This window comes from Fukomys damarensis, unplaced genomic scaffold, assembly GCF_012274545.1.
Source record: "Fukomys damarensis isolate Sample0158 unplaced genomic scaffold, DMR_v1.0_HiC HiC_scaffold_28, whole genome shotgun sequence".
Classification (NCBI taxonomy): domain Eukaryota; kingdom Metazoa; phylum Chordata; class Mammalia; order Rodentia; family Bathyergidae; genus Fukomys; species Fukomys damarensis.
Window position 1 is genome coordinate 21,632,081 of NW_022900940.1, and position 16,880 is coordinate 21,648,960.

At 43.7% G+C, this 16,880-nt stretch overlaps 1 protein-coding gene across 1 annotated transcript in view; it reads right to left on the reverse strand.

Annotated features, from left to right (window-relative positions):
• The window catches only part of Trim71 (tripartite motif containing 71), a 66,524-nt gene that overhangs the window by 48,841 nt on the left and 803 nt on the right, over window positions 1–16,880 (reverse strand). The window contains exon 2 of the mRNA XM_010629715.2: window positions 16,780–16,875. Coding sequence (XP_010628017.1) covers window positions 16,780–16,875 — 96 coding nt within the window. The remainder of the gene's footprint in view (window positions 1–16,779; window positions 16,876–16,880) is intronic.

The following is a 16,880-nucleotide window of genomic DNA, read 5'->3' on the forward strand; positions in this document are numbered from 1 at the left end:
CTGGGCTACACAGTGAGTTCCGCTCAGTCTCAACCACATACTGGGGGCCGGGGATTTAGCTCAGTGGATCTGCCATGTGCCTTGCAATCTGCCTTGCAAGTGCAGGGACCTGAGTTTGATCCCCGGCACCAAAAAAGAAAAAAGAAACTTCATCACATAGTGGGACAATGTCTCAAAAAAAAAAAAAAAAAAAAAGCTCAACATTTTCCTAAAAGGAAGACTCTTTAGGAATGGATACCACTGACATATTATGTTTAAGTGACTTTTATAAAAACTTGAAAAGTAATGAATTGCCTCAGAAGTGCTCATTAACCCTACAAAAAAAACAATCCCCAGCTGGGCTGGGGATTTAGCTGAGTGGTTCCACTGCCTGCCTTGCAAGCACAAGGACCCAAGTTCAATCCCCAGTATAAAAAAAAAAATCTATAAATTAATTTCTAGCCGGGTGTGGTGGCACACACACCCATAATCCTAGCACTCTGGAGAGGCAGAGGCAGGAGGACTGCTGAGAGTTCGAGACCAGACTGGGCTACACAGTGAGTTCCAAAGCAGTCTGAACTATGTAGAGAGACCCTGCCTTAAAAAAAAAAAAAAAAGAAAAAAGAAAAAGCAGCTTTCTCCAAGGACAAGCTGTGTACACCTCCCTTATTTGGGCCATCTCTAGGAGGAACACACCACACCACTGCATGCCTTAGCGCTTCTTTTTAAAAATATATATATAATCTATCTATATATAGATAGATAGATATATAGATATATATATATGGACTTAGCTGGATATGACATGGTCCTGTATATTCCTGTAATTCCAGTACTTGGGAGGCTGAGGCAAGAGAATTATCAAGTCAAAGAATCACTGCTGTGACTTGAAGGCCAACCTGAGCTACATAAGGAGATCCTATCTCAAAAGCAACAAAAACAAAACAACAACAAAAAGCAATCTAGTACTCTTCCATGTACATCATTAGCCAGGTACCCAAAACCTCTCTAGTAATTCTATTTCCCTTTGTAGTGATGCAAGGGTCCCCAGAAGACAAGCTGTGTTCCATTTCTTTGGGTCCTCAAACATCGGGAAAGAGAGCCAGGCATATGGCAGATGCTCAATGAAGAGTGTGTTCACTTAATGGAATCCACTTCCACATTTTCCAAGAAATCCTAGAGGAATCTGCTTCCCAGCAGGCATCTGCTCAATGAAAAACAATGTGCTTTGGCCATTTGCATTGTGGTCCTGAAATAGCAAAAGTTTAAAGAGAAAAAAGGAAAATCTGGGCTTCTCCACAGAGGCTAAATGCCTTATAAAGCTTTCTGGAGTTTTTACTATTGCTATGAGCCAGACATGGCAACTTCCCATCATTAAGTCTCATCTAACATCCATAGTTACCATGGGGCTCCACTTACAAAATGGATTAAGATCTAATTTTGGGAGGGGAGGTACAGGGGCTCAAACTCAGGTTCTTGGGCTTGCAAGGCCGGTGACAAAACCAATAAGCTAAATCCCCCGCCCCTCAAAGATCTAAATATTTTGTTTTGTTTTGTCTTTTTTTTTTGGAGGGGGTACTAGGTATTGAACTTGGGTCCTTGTGCTTGCGAGGCAGGCAGCGAAACCACTGAGCTAAATCCCCAGCCCTAAAGATCTAAATATTAAAACAAATAAACAACCTGCTATCAGATCAAATAGGTAAAGATCTTGAAGACATAAGTAAGGACTTTCTGAATAGAACCCCAACTGCACAAGAAATGTAAAAAAAAAAAAAAAAATCAACAAATAAGATCATATCTAATTTAAAGGTGTCTGTACAGCAAAGGACACAACCAATAAGAGTAAAGAGACAACCTACAGCAATGATAATGAACCTTTCAGAGCTTTTGATGGTAACAGCTGGCTGCTGTACCTGTGCCATAGGTTTTCCACTGCTGACCGACAGAATCAGAAAAATAATGTCAGCTATTCCTAAAGAGGACTAACATCTAGAACATATAGAGATGGGATGGGGATTTAGCTCTGTGGTGCTGCGCCTGCCTCTCAAGCACAAGATCCTGAGTTCAATTTCCGGTACAAATAAATAAATGATGGCTCAAAAATCTAGACACCCCTCCCCCAAAATAAGACAAAAATCAAAGAATGGGCAAATAAAATGAATAGATGCTTCTCAGAAGCACAAATGACCAGAGCCAGGAATTCAAATCAGTGGCACTGCGCCTGCCTTGCAAGCACAAGGTCCTGAGTTTGATCCCCAGTACCAAAACAAATAAACAAACAAAAAACACAAAGTACAAATGGGCAGTAAATACATGAAAAAATGTCCAACATCACTGGCCATTAGGCAAATGCAAATAAAACAACAGCAACAGCGATTCCATTTCTCTCCAGAAAGAATGGTTATCACCCAGAATCAAATAATAACAAGTGCTGGAGGTGGGGGTGGATCCTTCTACATTGTTAAGAAAATAAACTAGTACGACCACTATGGAAATTCCTCAAAAATCTAAAACTGGAAATTCCATCTGACCAACAATTCCCCTTGCAGGTATCTTCCCCCAAAAAGTCAGACACTGTTATAGTGATATAAAGCATAGCCATGGTTCAAGCAGCACAAGTCATGATAGTTAAGTCTTGGAAACATCCTATATGCCCATCAACAAATGAATGGATAAAATGTGACACTGATACACACAATGCAGCACTACTCTGCCATGAAGGATAAACCTGAGCCACTTGTAGGAAAATGGATGCACCTGAGACCATAATGTTAAGTGAAATAGATCAGACACATAGCTTAAATACTGTATGGTGTTTGCCTTAACAGGAGAAACCAAAGTATAAATGAAGAGCAAAATAAAAGAGGTAACAGGAGAAGTTTCCTAGGAGTTCTTGGTTTATTAATCAAAACAAATGATTTCATTTCTGCATTTTGTGATGTTTGTAGTATCTAACAGCTTTTTAAAAGTGTATAAGCTTGGGCTGGGAATTTAGTTCAGTGGTTCTGTCCCCTGCCCCGCAAGGGCAAGGTCCCAAAATCGATCCCTGGTATGAAAAAAATAAAATATTTAAAATTCTAAAAATAAATAAGCCTTTAATGTGGAAAAAAAATCCAAAAACTAAAAAGTAATATATGTGAAAACTTGCAATCCCCTCCCAATAATTGCAAAAGCACAAGATAAAAACAGGCCAGGCCATTTCTCTCTCATTTGAATGATGGCAGCATGAGCATCTGGGACCAAGATGTGTCTGGGTGGCAAGGGCTCCCATATTTCAAATGTGTCTCTCTAGTGCCCCCAAAATTCCGTTGGAGAGAGGCAGGTGAGGATCACCCCTCTCTGTGAGGGTTTAGGGGAACAACATGTACTGCTGGTATTGGCCAAATAAATGTACAGACAACTCAACTGTGTGAAGGGCAAAATAAATGTCACAGCATGAACACCAGCACTGGAGCAGTGAGACCAGGAAGTCCATAAAGGATAGCATCTCCAGATCTTTACAAGAGTAACTCCCAGGAAAAAAAAATAACTCCCAGGAGGGAAAGAAGTAAAAAGGATCAAGATCCAATGTGTATATGCACTAATTCCCCATGATGAATGTCATTATTATGCACCAGAAACACATAGTAATAAAAAAGTCTTAAAGAGAATGAATCTCCATCTGTTTATCAATGTAAATACTTGTTGAGAAGTGAGGGGTACAACACTTTAAAAATGAGAATTTACAAGGCCCAGGATTTAGCTCAGTGGCTCCACCGCCTTCCTTGCAAGCCCAGGGACCCAAGTTCAATCCCCGGTTCCAAAAAAACAAACAAACAAACAAAAAGAATTTGCATATAACCCCAAAGAGTAGTTATATACATGTACCAATATCCTATGATGTGTAATTTGTGTAGTGAAAAGATATACCAACTAAAGGGTCGGACGTTGTGGTGCACGCTTCTAATCCCAGCACTTGGGAGGCTGACACAGGAGGATGATGGCTATGAGTTCGAGACCAGCCTGGGCCACACAGTGAGTTCCAGTGCAATCTAAAGTACATAGTGAGACCCTTTCTCAAAAAAAAGATATACCAATAAAAATATTTTTTTAAATGAAGAACCTAAAGAATACATTTATGTATTACTTGCATGATTAAATCAGGATTATACCACAGCTTCTCTGGTGTGGGAAACCCTGTGGAAATAAGGACTAAAATGTGTAAGAGATACTGGGAAATGGGAAGAAAATGTCAAATGGGTAGAGGAACAAGTGAGGGGTGAGGAAAGAAAGTGACAAAAAGCGAAAATAAGGAAAAAATGGAAACAAAGCTTTTGTATATGGGGTGTGGTCAAGGAGAGAGAAGGGTTGAGGGAAGGGGGGCGGGGAAGAAGGGGCAGGATATATCCTGTACAGGTGCAAATTCCCTATGATGAGTGTTATCATTATGCGTATCTAAAATATACCAATAAATGTTTTGTTTCAAAAATTAAAAAATCAGAATTACAACTAATTAGTTTACATTGCTTCCCCGGAATGAGGGAGCCTGAGAAGAATGTCAATTTTCCAGCCAGCCAGCAATGGCAAGTTGCCTGAGGATAGTGATGGAGGAATGGAAAAGGTAGACAGATATGGGACCGTACACCGTACTACAGTTCCAGGCACAGACACGTTCCACAGTGCTGAGAATTCTACACAAAAGGTCAGATTCCAGCAAAGGGTTAAGTGTTATTAAAGAAATACAAATTTTCATTAACACAAAACTAGTACCCTTGCTCCTGTTTTAACCCCCATCAAATAGTTACAAAAATAGTTCTGCTTGGGTAACTCCTCCAAGGTTTACTTTGGCTTGACTGGATGCTGTTTCGGGGCACTTTGTTGCAGTGCTGGAGCTCTCACCCAGAGTCATGAATGCAAGCCCTCTACACTGAGATACAACTCCAACCTACAAAACCAGAAGTCTTTTTGTTTTGCTTTGTTCTGTTTGTTGCTTTGTGGTACACAACAGATGGTACCCAGGACTTAGCAAGAAAGAGCTCTATCACTGAACAAAAATTGTTTTCCCAACTATTCGTTCATTTGGGTTCCTCTTTTCTGTTGATTTTCAGTGAATTTGTCCGACCAAGTTCACCCTCAAGATGGAGAGGGGCCCTTACATGGCTGCAATCTTTAACTATAATGGAAGGGCCTGGCAGACAGGAGAGTGGTTTCAAGTAATGTGACACAAACTGAGGTAGCACACAAAGTGAAAGCACACAAAGCAATGGGCAGGCAGCTGCTAAGAATCAGACAAATTCAGTACTCCCACTCTGCAGCAGACCTTACCCTAGACAATGAAAAAGAAAAACACTAATACGAGTGCTCAAAACAGTAAAATGTAGCCGGGCGTGGTGGTGCACGCCTGTAATCCCAGCACTTGGGAGGCTGAAGCAGGAGGATCACTATGAATTGGAGGCCAGCTTGGGCTACATTTTTTTTTTTTTTGGTACCAGAGATCTCAAACTCAGGCCCTTGCGAGGCAGGCACTGGAACCACTGAGCTAAATCCTCAGCCCAACGGGGCTACATACTGAGTTCAAGGCTAGCCTGAACTAATGAGACCTTGTCTCAAAAAAAAGACATCAAAATGTGAGCACCAAGCCAGACCTGGTGGTGCACACCTGTAATCCCAGCACTCAGGAGGCTGAGGCAGGAGGATCACTGTGAGTTCGAGACCAGCCTGGGCTACACAGTGAGTCCCAGGTCACCCTCAACTACACAGTGAGACCCTGTCTCAAAAACGCCCAAAAAATGTGAGCACCATCCCTTCTTCTTAGGAAACTTTATAAAACTGATTGTACCAGAAGAGTAACACGTCCACAGGTCTGAGATACCCAAATATAATTAATGTCTTTCACTGTTCATCTTTGTTATTAGTATCTGTATATGTAACTAAAAACATAACATATAAGTCAAAGATACCAAGGCAAGTCTTCATTAAGTACACAACAGATGAATGATCAAGGTTATACAATGTACAGTTGTTCCAAGTCCCAAACATCACCTAGAATTAACCACTAGGTTCCCGAGGGGGCTCTGCTATTGTGTAAAACTGAGTTTTTCATTTATTAGAACCACCCCCCCATGGCTAGGGCTGAGGATTTAGCTCAGTGGTTCCAGCCCCTGGCTTCAAAGTACAAGGTCTCAAGTTCGATCCCCGGTACAAACAAAACAAAAAAACACCCCTTCTCATCTACGAAACCAGTTTTAGAGACACAAAAATCTGGGAGTAGTTAGTGTCTCAAGCCTGCAATTCCAGCACCAGGAAGGCTGAGGCAGGAGCACAGTGAGTTCTAGGCCGGTCAGCATTATGTAGTAAGGACATAATGCAGGGCACTGCACTTGCTCTCTACCACGAAACTAAAACCTTGTCTCAAAAAACAGAGCAGGGGGCCGGGGATTTAACTCAGTGGTTCCACTGTTTGCCTTGAAAGCACAGGGAACCAAGTTCATCCCTGGTAAACACCCCCCACCCTCACAAAAACAGCAGGCAGAGAAACGGAAGATTGTCTTAACCTTATTCATCCACACAGCAAGGAGATTCTTTCCCAAGATTTCCCTCAAAGGTCCAAAGTACTCAGACCACTCCATAGCTTATCAGAGCTGTGGTTTTTTGGGGGGTTTGCAAGGCAGGTGGCAGAACCACTGAGCTAACTAAATCTCTGGCCCAAAAGAGCCTAGAAATGCCCATACTTGTTATTTTTTTTTTCTTGTTACTAGGGATGGAACTCAGGATCATTGAGTTTGCAAGGCATTTTGGGGGGGTTTTGTACCAGGAATTGAACTTGGGGCCTGTACTTCCAAGACAGGCAGCAGAACCACTGAACTAAATAAATCCCTGGCCCCCATGGTTTTTGTTTTTATGTGCTTTTCACCCATGCGAGTTTTTAAGAATCAAACTAAATTGGAAAAATAAATTTTCCTCTTAGAATAGTTCCTAAACCCTGAAGACGTCCAACTACGCCAACAAGGGAGGGCACCTTCCTTTCTGCAGTCTGCACTGAGCCTCACCACCTCACTCTCCAGCCTGTAACAAAGTGCTGGAAAATTCCACTGCACACCAGGGAGATGCTGGGTCTTCTAAGGGCAGCCATGAGCCAACAGCCACTCCTTCAGCCCAGTAGCAGCAGCAGTATCTGCTTCAAGGTTCAGCCCCAAGGGTCAGAATCAGATTAGGGGAGGGCTCTGGGTCATTTTGTTCTGTGTTGTTTCCCCAGGCAGGTCCTTATACTTTACCAAATCAGCTCTCAAGGGAATTACAATGGTTCTGCACTGGTGTTTCATCTTCTCTTCAACTGCGTGATTACAATCAACAAATACAATGTCATAAGCAGGTTTGTGAACTAAGACAGCAGCCTCCCTGGGTGAGCACACAACTCAACTGGTAAGAGGTGGACAGAGCAGATGGCCCGTGGCCAATGCAGCCTGCAAGGAGCAGGACTCCAACAAGGCAGAGGGTCGGAGAGAGCTGGTTTAGTAAGGACGTGGGAACTTGCGACAGGTTCTGGTCCTCCTTACTCTGAGGGAGCTTCCAGGTTTTCTTGACGTTTCAAACGGGCTGTGCTGTCAGGAACAATGGCCTGACCAGCAGCATGCCCTCCTCACAGCTCTGCTGCTCACTGAGCTATTGTCTCAGAGTCCCAAACCCATCCTCTCTCCCCCTGTCCTCCCTCTGTCAGGTAGAGGCAGCTGAGATTAAGAAAACCACCTCTCTGCTTTGCCAGCTGGTCCTATAAAGCTCTGCCAAGGACAGTATGATATTGGGAAAAGAGGTGGCCTTTTTCTACATGCTTCCTGGATAACATGCATCCATAAACTCACTCCAACAACTGTTTACTAGTAGCAGCACCAATTTAGCACAAGCTAAACATAAACAGCCTCTGCTTCAAGTGCAGACCTGTAAGAACCTATTTAGTATTAATTTTAGCCTCTTCCTTCTTGATCTCCCAGCCCTGTAGGGTAGCTGCTTCTCACAGGTATTATTTCTCAGACTGCCATTCAGCTACCTAGTTAACTTTACAGCATCAGTCAAAGTTGTTACACTGAACTGTCTGGACTACATGAGACCCTGTCAAACAAACAAACAAATACTGGCTCAGAGTATAGCTCAGTACAAAGTGCCCCTGAGTTCAATCCCCAGCAATGCCCCCCAAAAAGCTACACTGGGTTCTGGTTTTCGCAAAAGTGAACCAAATTTATGCATTTTCCCCCACTTCACCCTGCATTCCCCTCTGGAGAGTAGATACGGTTCAAGTAATAATAACTTTATTAACAAAGTTATGGCGAATGTTTACAACCCTAGGCACTGTTTTACGATCTTTATATATATTAGCTCTAATCTTCACAATTCTAACAGAGATTCCCTCACCCTATCTAAAAGTACAATCATAGTTAGAGCACTAAGATAAAGCCATTAGGGCTGGGGATTTAGCTCAGTGACACCATGCCTGCCTCACAAGTGCAAGGTCATGTTCAATCCCTGGCACCAAAAATTTTTTAAATGAAATAGGGCTGGGGATTCAGCTCAGTGGTTCCACTTCTGCCTCGCAAGAGCAAGGACCAAAAAAAAAAAAACCCACCTGTATAAAAAGCCTCACAAACCAGATGTGATTATGCTTACCTGCAATCTCAGCACTGAAGAAGTTGAGGCAGAAGGATCCAGACTTAGAGGTTACACAGTGAGCTTCTGTCCCCTTTCCCCCCACCCCAAAATCTGCTCTGAAGTCTTATACTTTTCAAGCTATTACTGTAATTCTCCTTACTGTATCCATTTTCTTGCTCAGTGCTTTCCCACACCTCCTGGGGGCATCCGGTACAAGTCTATAACTGATTCTAGGAAATAAAACTATTCCCCTCCTCTTGGTATTCATCCCAGAGGGTACAGACCATCAGCAGATACATTTCAACTGCTGGCTTCCTTTATAAGTGTACAGTACAGTCATGATGACTGCCAGTACCACTTCAGTTAAAGCTCTCTTTTAAAAACACCTACAAACTTTGCAAGAACAAGGACACGAGTTCGATCCTCAAAAACTCACTAACACTTCATATATTTAACTATGTAAAGATGAAGCAAACTTTGGAGAATTAAAGGATACAGCGGAAAAGGTAGAGCTTTCTTTCATTCCCAGGTGTTCCTCACATGCTCAAGCTCCCAAATTCAAGCAGAAACACCCCCCAGGTTCACAGGATATCAGAGCTATAATGATTGCGGCCAGTCTATTTCACTCTCTCCTGAGTACACTTCTCTGCTCTATCAAACCCTTTAATGCAGACCAAACCCAGAAGTCCTTACAGATAGAATTACCCTCTTCTTCATGACAAAGCTCCAATAATCGAACATCTATTTGCTAACATATGATTACCAAAACCAGTAAATGTTCTACTTCCATAAAGCATCTATCTATAAGGAAAACTATTCCTGGACAAATTATAATTGACTGCTAACTTTTTATGCCTACTGACCATTAAATTAGAATCATTTAAATAAACTGTGTGTGATGGGGCTGGGGATTTAGCTCAGTGATTCCACCGCCTGCCTCACAAGCTCAAGGGCCCAGGAGTTAGATCCCTGGTACCAAAACAAACAAACAAACAAACAAGCTGTGTGTGATGACAAATTCCTGTAACCCCAGCACTTGAGAGGCTGACACAGGAGGATGGCTGAGAGTTTGAAAGTTTGGCTCCACAGTGAGTTCAAGGCCAGCCTGAACTGCACACACAGTGAGAAAGGAAGGAAAGAAGAAAGGAAGGGAGGGGAGGGACAGAAAGGAAAGGAAGAAAAGAGAAAGAGAAAACTAAACTAAGCATGGTAGATCACATGTTTGATATCCCAGCATTAGAATGCTACAGGTTAGGTAGAAGGACCAAGTTTGAGCCCAACGTGGACAACTTAGGGATTTTGTGAGACCCTGTCTCAAAATTTTAAAAACCAGAGCCGCTCACTGTGAAGAACTTGGATTCAATAACCAGTTGGAGTAAAGGATGGATGGAGGGAGGAAGGGAGAAAGGGGATGGGATTTAGCTCAGTGGTTCCGCCACCTGCCTCACACCTTGAAAGCTCAAGAACCTGGGTTTGATCCCGGGTACAACAACAACAACAGCAACAACAAAAAAACAAAACAAAAATAAATAAATAAATAAATAAAAGAAGGCAGGGAGGAAGGAAGGGAGGGAAAGGCTGGAAAGAAAATGGAAAGGCTGGGCAGGGTGGCAATCCCAGCACTAGGGGGCCTGAGTGGACAACACCCTGGGCTCCACAGTGAATGAATTTAAGGCCAACATGGAACAGAAAGACACCATCTCAAAACACCAAAAAGAAAAAACAGAACCAGGACTAGGGATACCACCCAGAGCCAGAGTGCTTGTCTAGCACAGAGGAGACCCTGCTTCTGTCCCCATGGCTGCAGAGGAGGAATGAGAAAACTCACTGGTGGGAACTGAGCTTAAATTAGAACTACCTGGGGCTACCAGAAAATCTACTTTTAAGGATGAAAGGACATTAGCTTAGTTTTAATCTAATATGAATCTCAAAAACCAGGGCCAACTGTAAGCCAACTGTAGGGATCTATAGCAGAAAAGAAACAAGAGATGGCATCTGAGAGAACATGGTTTAAGTCAAACAGCTTCAGCTGTAAATAAAAAGCACTAAGGCCCCATTCCATATGCCTCCCAAATTTGCTGTTAACAAATCAGAGTCTTGTCAATCAAAACAACCTCATCTGGTTTCAGTCTACTAGGCTGTACAGATGAATAATTTAGTACTGAATAAGTACGAGGTCACATCAGCTGGAGGAAAGACAGATCCAGCTTTCTCCTCTTGTTCAAGTCACAATGCTTGAAAGGAGTAGAGAAAATGCTGGTGTAGTGGTGATCCCCTGTAATCCCAGCACTTGGGAACTTGGGAGGCTGAGGCATGAGGATCTCTGAAAGTTTAAAGCTGGCCTCGGATACACAGTGAGTTCAAGGCCAGCTTGAATTATATAGGGAGACCTTATCTCAAAAAACAAAAGCGGAAAACAAATGCTTCAAAGGTCAAGAAGAAAAGCAGAAAGAGTGGGCTGCCATGATGGCATCTTGTTCCTTTAGGCAACTGTAACACCCATCCCACCCCCGCAGCCAGTACCAGAAATCAAATTCAGGACCCTGTAATGGCCAGGCCAGGTGCAGGGCAGAGCCAACTGAGGTAAATCCCTGGCCCTGGCAACTGTAATCCTTTACCAAATGTTTCTCTGCTGCTCTTCCAAAACAGAGGTCAGCCTGGGCTACTGAGTGAGACCCTGTTACAATAAAAAAAGAAAAAAGAAAAAAAAAAAAAACAACGGAGGTAGCAAAACAGCTTCATGAGCCAGGCCTTTCACTGTTAGTGTTGTAGGGGATGAATGAGAGAAGAGCGCTGGATTGAACTTGCCTCCATGGCAGAATTCACCAAGTTTTTGCCTAAGTATCACAAAAAATGACCCTGAAATGGTCTTGCATTTGCTGAGATGAATAAAGCTAAAATAAACTTTGCTTTGAGAACTAGATGGGGAAATATTAAGATTAAACAAACCATGTAACTTTTTAGCATGAAAGGGGATTAAATTTTAGAGCTACACAAGTATCAAATAGCCAAGAAGGATGGTGCATGCCTATAATCCCAGTACTCAGGAGGCTGAGGCAGGAGGAGTGCTCTGAGTTGGAGGTCAGCCTGGGCTCTGTAGTGGGTTCAAGGTCAGCCTGAACCACATAGCAAGATTCTGTCGCAGAGCAGAAAAAAGGGAAGAGAGAAAGGAAAAGAAAGGAAGGAAGGAAGAGGGAAAAAAAAAGAAAAGAAATGGGAGGGAGGGAAAGGTGTGTGCCTCAACCACGTCAGTCTTTAAAACAGAACTTACTGCAGTCAAATAAAAATGGGGGGGTCCTAGAAGAAATATCTATTTTCTTCCAAAATATGCCTTCATAGTTTCTCAAAATACACATTTCTAGAACTGGAAATTAAAATCTTGTAGACAAATACCAAGGCTATAGTTCACCTTTTTTATTTTTGTTTAATTCGTTACCAGTGATGGCACTCAGGACCTTTAGCTTGCAAGACAGGTGTGGCCCCACTGAGCTAAATCCCAAGCCCCTCACCTCCTTTTTTAGAAGACTTCAAATACAGGTCGGGGATTTAGCTCAGTGGTTCGGGCGCCTGCCTCGCAAGCTCAAGGACCTGAGATCTATCCCTGGCACCAAAAAAGACTTCAAATACAGTCACAGGAGGTTCCCAGGTAGGCTATACACACAGCCGCCTCACAACTAGTTTACGTCAGGTTATGCCTCTGAGGCACCCTCATCAGAAACACAAGACTTGCCAAAATAGCCACAGCTGACAAAGCCAGCATCCACTGCACTCTAATGGAAGTAGCAGAAGTGTAACTTTTTAAAAGCCCAAAGACTACAGTATATTTAAAAAAGAATTGAACACTTCTCTCCCATACACTTCCATCAGGTGGGTTTGGGAGGATGTTTTTGTTGTTGTGGGAGATGGGGGTCTTGCTACCATGAAGTTCAAGCTGGCCTTTAACTCACTACCCAGGCTGGCCTAGAACTCATGGCAATCTTCCTGCCTCACCCTCCCAAGAGCTGGGAGATATGTACCACCATATCTAGCTTTCACCAGTTATTTTCCACACAGACCTACACACTCAAAGCAGTAACTGCCTATGTAATTATTTCCAAGATACAGAAAATTGTTTCCTGGCCAACTGGTGAGATGTATGCATTGAGGGATCATTATACTAGAATATCCATTTTTAATTCATTTTTAACCTTGTCCTCAACCAAGAACAAAGCAAAAACCTTTGCCATATTTTTTTTCTTCTTTAGCTTTTTGAGACAGGGTCTCCTATGTAGTCCAGGCTAGTCTTGGACTCATTATGTAGCTAGCCTAAGGCTGCCCTCCAGCTCATGCCTACCTCAGCCTCTGCAGTGCTGGGAATACAGGGAGGTACCACCATTCCCAGCTGGCATAAACTTATGAATCAATGGGATCCTACTCAAATACCCTTTTTTGTAGAAATTCAAAGTTTACCATAAATTTCACCAACATTAGCCATCTCCGTTAGCCTCTAGAAATGGATGGAGAAAGGGGAAGAAAAGTGGGTCTTATTTCATTCCTTTAAAAAGAAAACATTAGGGGGAGAAAAAGGGAATGGGGAAAAAAATAAGAACCAAGATATATCATGTACAGGTACAAATTGCCAAAGATAAATGCGATCATAATGTCTACCTAAAATGTACCAGTAAACTCAATAAAAGTAAAATAAATTTTAAAAATAAGAACTTTTAATATGTAGTGTAAAAGTGACAAATAATAATATTGTACTGTGCAAAGAACTTTGGACTTCATAATTTTCACAAAAACACATATAATCTAAAAATAAACATGCACACACCAGATACACACACATGGGGAAAAGCTCAGGTTCTGGGCATGAAGAATGAAATACATTAGTGCTGAATACACATATGACCTCCTGTTTAGTGATTTACTCAATTTAAGACAGAATGGGAATCCATGCAACAATCCATTATTTTAAAACAGCAAACCACCGTGCTCAAAGCCCTTTGGGACCAGTTGGGTTTGCCTTTCATGGGAGAAGGGTGGATTTGATATTCAAGGTCATATCAGCTTGGATTTCTCTAACAGTCTACCCAGGAAGTATTTCTGAAGCTCAACGGCAGAGACCAAATATACCCTCATTTCAGTCCAGAGATTCAGCAAAATCCCAGTCCCTGAGACCTCCCAGCTGGGAACACAATTGCTATCCTCCTACAGGGAGTACTACAAGGTTTCCCTTGGCTCAAGATTGCAAGACGTCACCCCCTACACACACACACACACACACACACACACACACACACACACAGAGTTCACTACCACTCCGACAGTAGTGGCACACACCTGCAGTCCCAACTCTCCGGAGGCTGAGGCAGGAGGACAGCCAGGAATGCAAGGTCAGCCAAGGCTACATAGCAAGTTTCAGGCCTGCCTGAATTACACAGCAAGACCCAGTCTCAAAGAGTTCGCTCCCAGTGTCACCTTCAAAATAACAAAGGACTCTCATTCTATGTAGCCAAACAAAATAAGGTTAATAACAATAATGATATATATAGAAGGGAACTCAGGAGCAGGAAGTGCTGAAAGTCCCACACTCAACTGTAAGTCTTCCTCTAAAACACGAAAGAGCTCTCCCTTCCGAAGACCTCAGCAGTCGCAGAGAGGAGCAGCCTAAAGCCAGCGGGCTCCCGGGGTGACCTCGCGGGGGCACAGCCAGCCAGCGGCTCCGCTTCGTTGTGCCTTCCCCTTCCACGCGGAGCTGAATCCCGCCCGCGGCCAGTGAATCCCAACGCACCTTAACTCCTCAAAACTCCAACCTAGGTTTTGTAGACGAACCAACTCCAAAATCCAACCCCTCCGTTTAGCTTTTCAGGTTATCGTGATGATTTCAGTACTCAGACATCATGCACGACTTGCCAATCCAGGGGAGCCACCTCAAGGTTGCTGAAGGAAAGCAGCCCGCCAGAATGATAGGGAACAAGCCCAGCCCAAGCTCAGGCGGCAACGGTAAGGAAAAGGAAAGGGTGCCCCGAATTATCTTGTGGAGTGGAGTTGACAGGAGAAGCAAAGAGCACACCGTAAAAGTTGAGTAAGTTTGAACATACAGCAAATACTAGGATTAGGCAATTCAGTCTAGCACCCTCCAAAGAGTTCTGTGGCTCTTGCCTAACCAGAGGCAATGACTTAATATCCTGAAACTATGATCACTTCCAAAGTAAGGAGTCGAGAGAATATAGGAACCCAGCACTAATTAGTCACCTTTAAACTCAAACGAATTAAAGTCTATTTCCACGTTTTCTTGTTTATTTAAAAACTTAAGAGCGTTAGTAGAAAGGTTGCTGGAAACTGAGCAGACTGTTTTAAAAGATCACTTATTTTTCATAACAACATCTTGAAGCAAATTCAACCTAGCACTACACAGGTTTAAAAAAGTGACTTTCAACAGCGTTATTCCTCGATCTACCGAAAGGTCTGAATGGCCTTATAATTTAGTGATTAAACCTTTCACAAATCTAGTAATGCCAAGCACCTACAATTTTGGCCCAAGAGAAACAAGCGTGGATTTTTTTTTTAAATCTAGGAATATAAACAGTACCTTGCCTGGCCCCTCCCAGGAGGTAAATAAATTCTCTTGCACACCCTAAATCCACTCCGCTCCTCCCACACTCTCCTTTTGATCCTAATCTACAAGTGAATTGGCTCCATCTTTTCAGTTCCTGAGATTTCCTAGCAGTAACCAAAGAACTTACTAGAAAGTCACCCTTAATTGTGAACCAATTCAAAAGACTTAAAATGAAGCCCTCACCCCAGGTTCATATCTAGACGGAAACTTTTAAAAAGGAGGCACCCACAAATAGGTTAGAATTAATTCCACCTTTTTTCCAAGGTAAGTTAGCTCTTACCTCTGCCTCCTCCCCCAAACACCAGGTGTGGAAAAGACTGATGTAGCACTGTTCTGGGGGCTCCGTGTGACACATTCACTATTCCTCGGACTTTTAAAAGCCGCAGCCGTCTCCTACACTCCCTCCTCAAAGCAAGGCTACGGACGACCACGCTCACCCAATCTCAACAGTGTACAGGCAGATCTCTTACATTAACGTTCTTTTCACACGGTCCTGGTTTTCAAATTCTTGGTCCCTGTCTCCAATGAGCTCACGAAAACACTACAGTGAATAATACTAGCCCCATACCAAAATGGAGAGGAGGAAAGGGTCCCGTGGTATTAAAAGTTTTATTCGACAGCTCAGCAAAATCAAGCTGAAAGACTGCGCTACAGTCCGCAGATTCTGCGCCCCCAGGTTCAAGATGCAGGTAGCTTCTCTGGCGTTTTCCAAGGAGCCCTCGAGCGATCAAGGTGGGGCGCCTCCCAGGAGACCGGTTCCCGCGCAGATGGAAGATAGAATAGGCGGAGCATCACGAGAGCCAACAGGGTCAAAGCAACGGGCAAGGTCCGAGAGATTAAGCTTGCACCTCGGGGTGCAGCCGTGGGCCCACAAGGCTGAAAGGTAATTCCCCATGATTGCTCTGAGGCCAGAACACGCTTTTTACATTTTTACACAGGGCTTGATCAGCTTTAGAGCGGTTACGGCTCAAGACTGGAAAATCCAGAGGTCCCCTTACCCAAGAGACTACGACTGCCAAACTGTCCAAGGGAGAAAAAAAAAGTACAGGGCCGGGGAATTAGCTCAGTGGTCCCACCGCCTGCCGTGCAAGCGCAAGGTCGCGAGTTCAACCCCCAGTAGCCCCCCAAAAAAGTCCCCTTTCACTAGCGCGCACGTGGAAAGTAGTCTACACGGGCACATGCACTACACAACCAACATCCACTTAGCCAACCACTTCTTGGCTCACTCAGGAACACCAATGAGCGACACTCACAGAAAAAACGAGAAAATGAAGGACAGTGAGATCTCCGGCGGACCCACGCAAGGAATCCACGCTCGACTTTCTCGGGCTCATGCCTAAGTGGATAAAACGGCCGCCACGTTTTACCTCCCAGAAAAACGAAAGAAGGGAAGCAGGGGACTCACGACACACTTTCAAGGTCCCGATCTACCAGGTACTAACGACTGCTCCAGCCCCCAGATGAAAACCAACCTGAAATGGAGAAGGCACCCTCCCCTGCTGAGACGAGTGGGGATGACCCTCTCCGACACGCGCGAGGCTACGGGCACACAAGCGCAAGGGCACGCAGCCCACACTCACCTCGTCGTCGTGGTGCTGACAGAAGCCGAGGCGCTCCGGGAACACTGAGAGTATGGAGAAGGGCGCGCCGGGGAAGGGCGGCCCGAGCCCGAGCTGCTGCG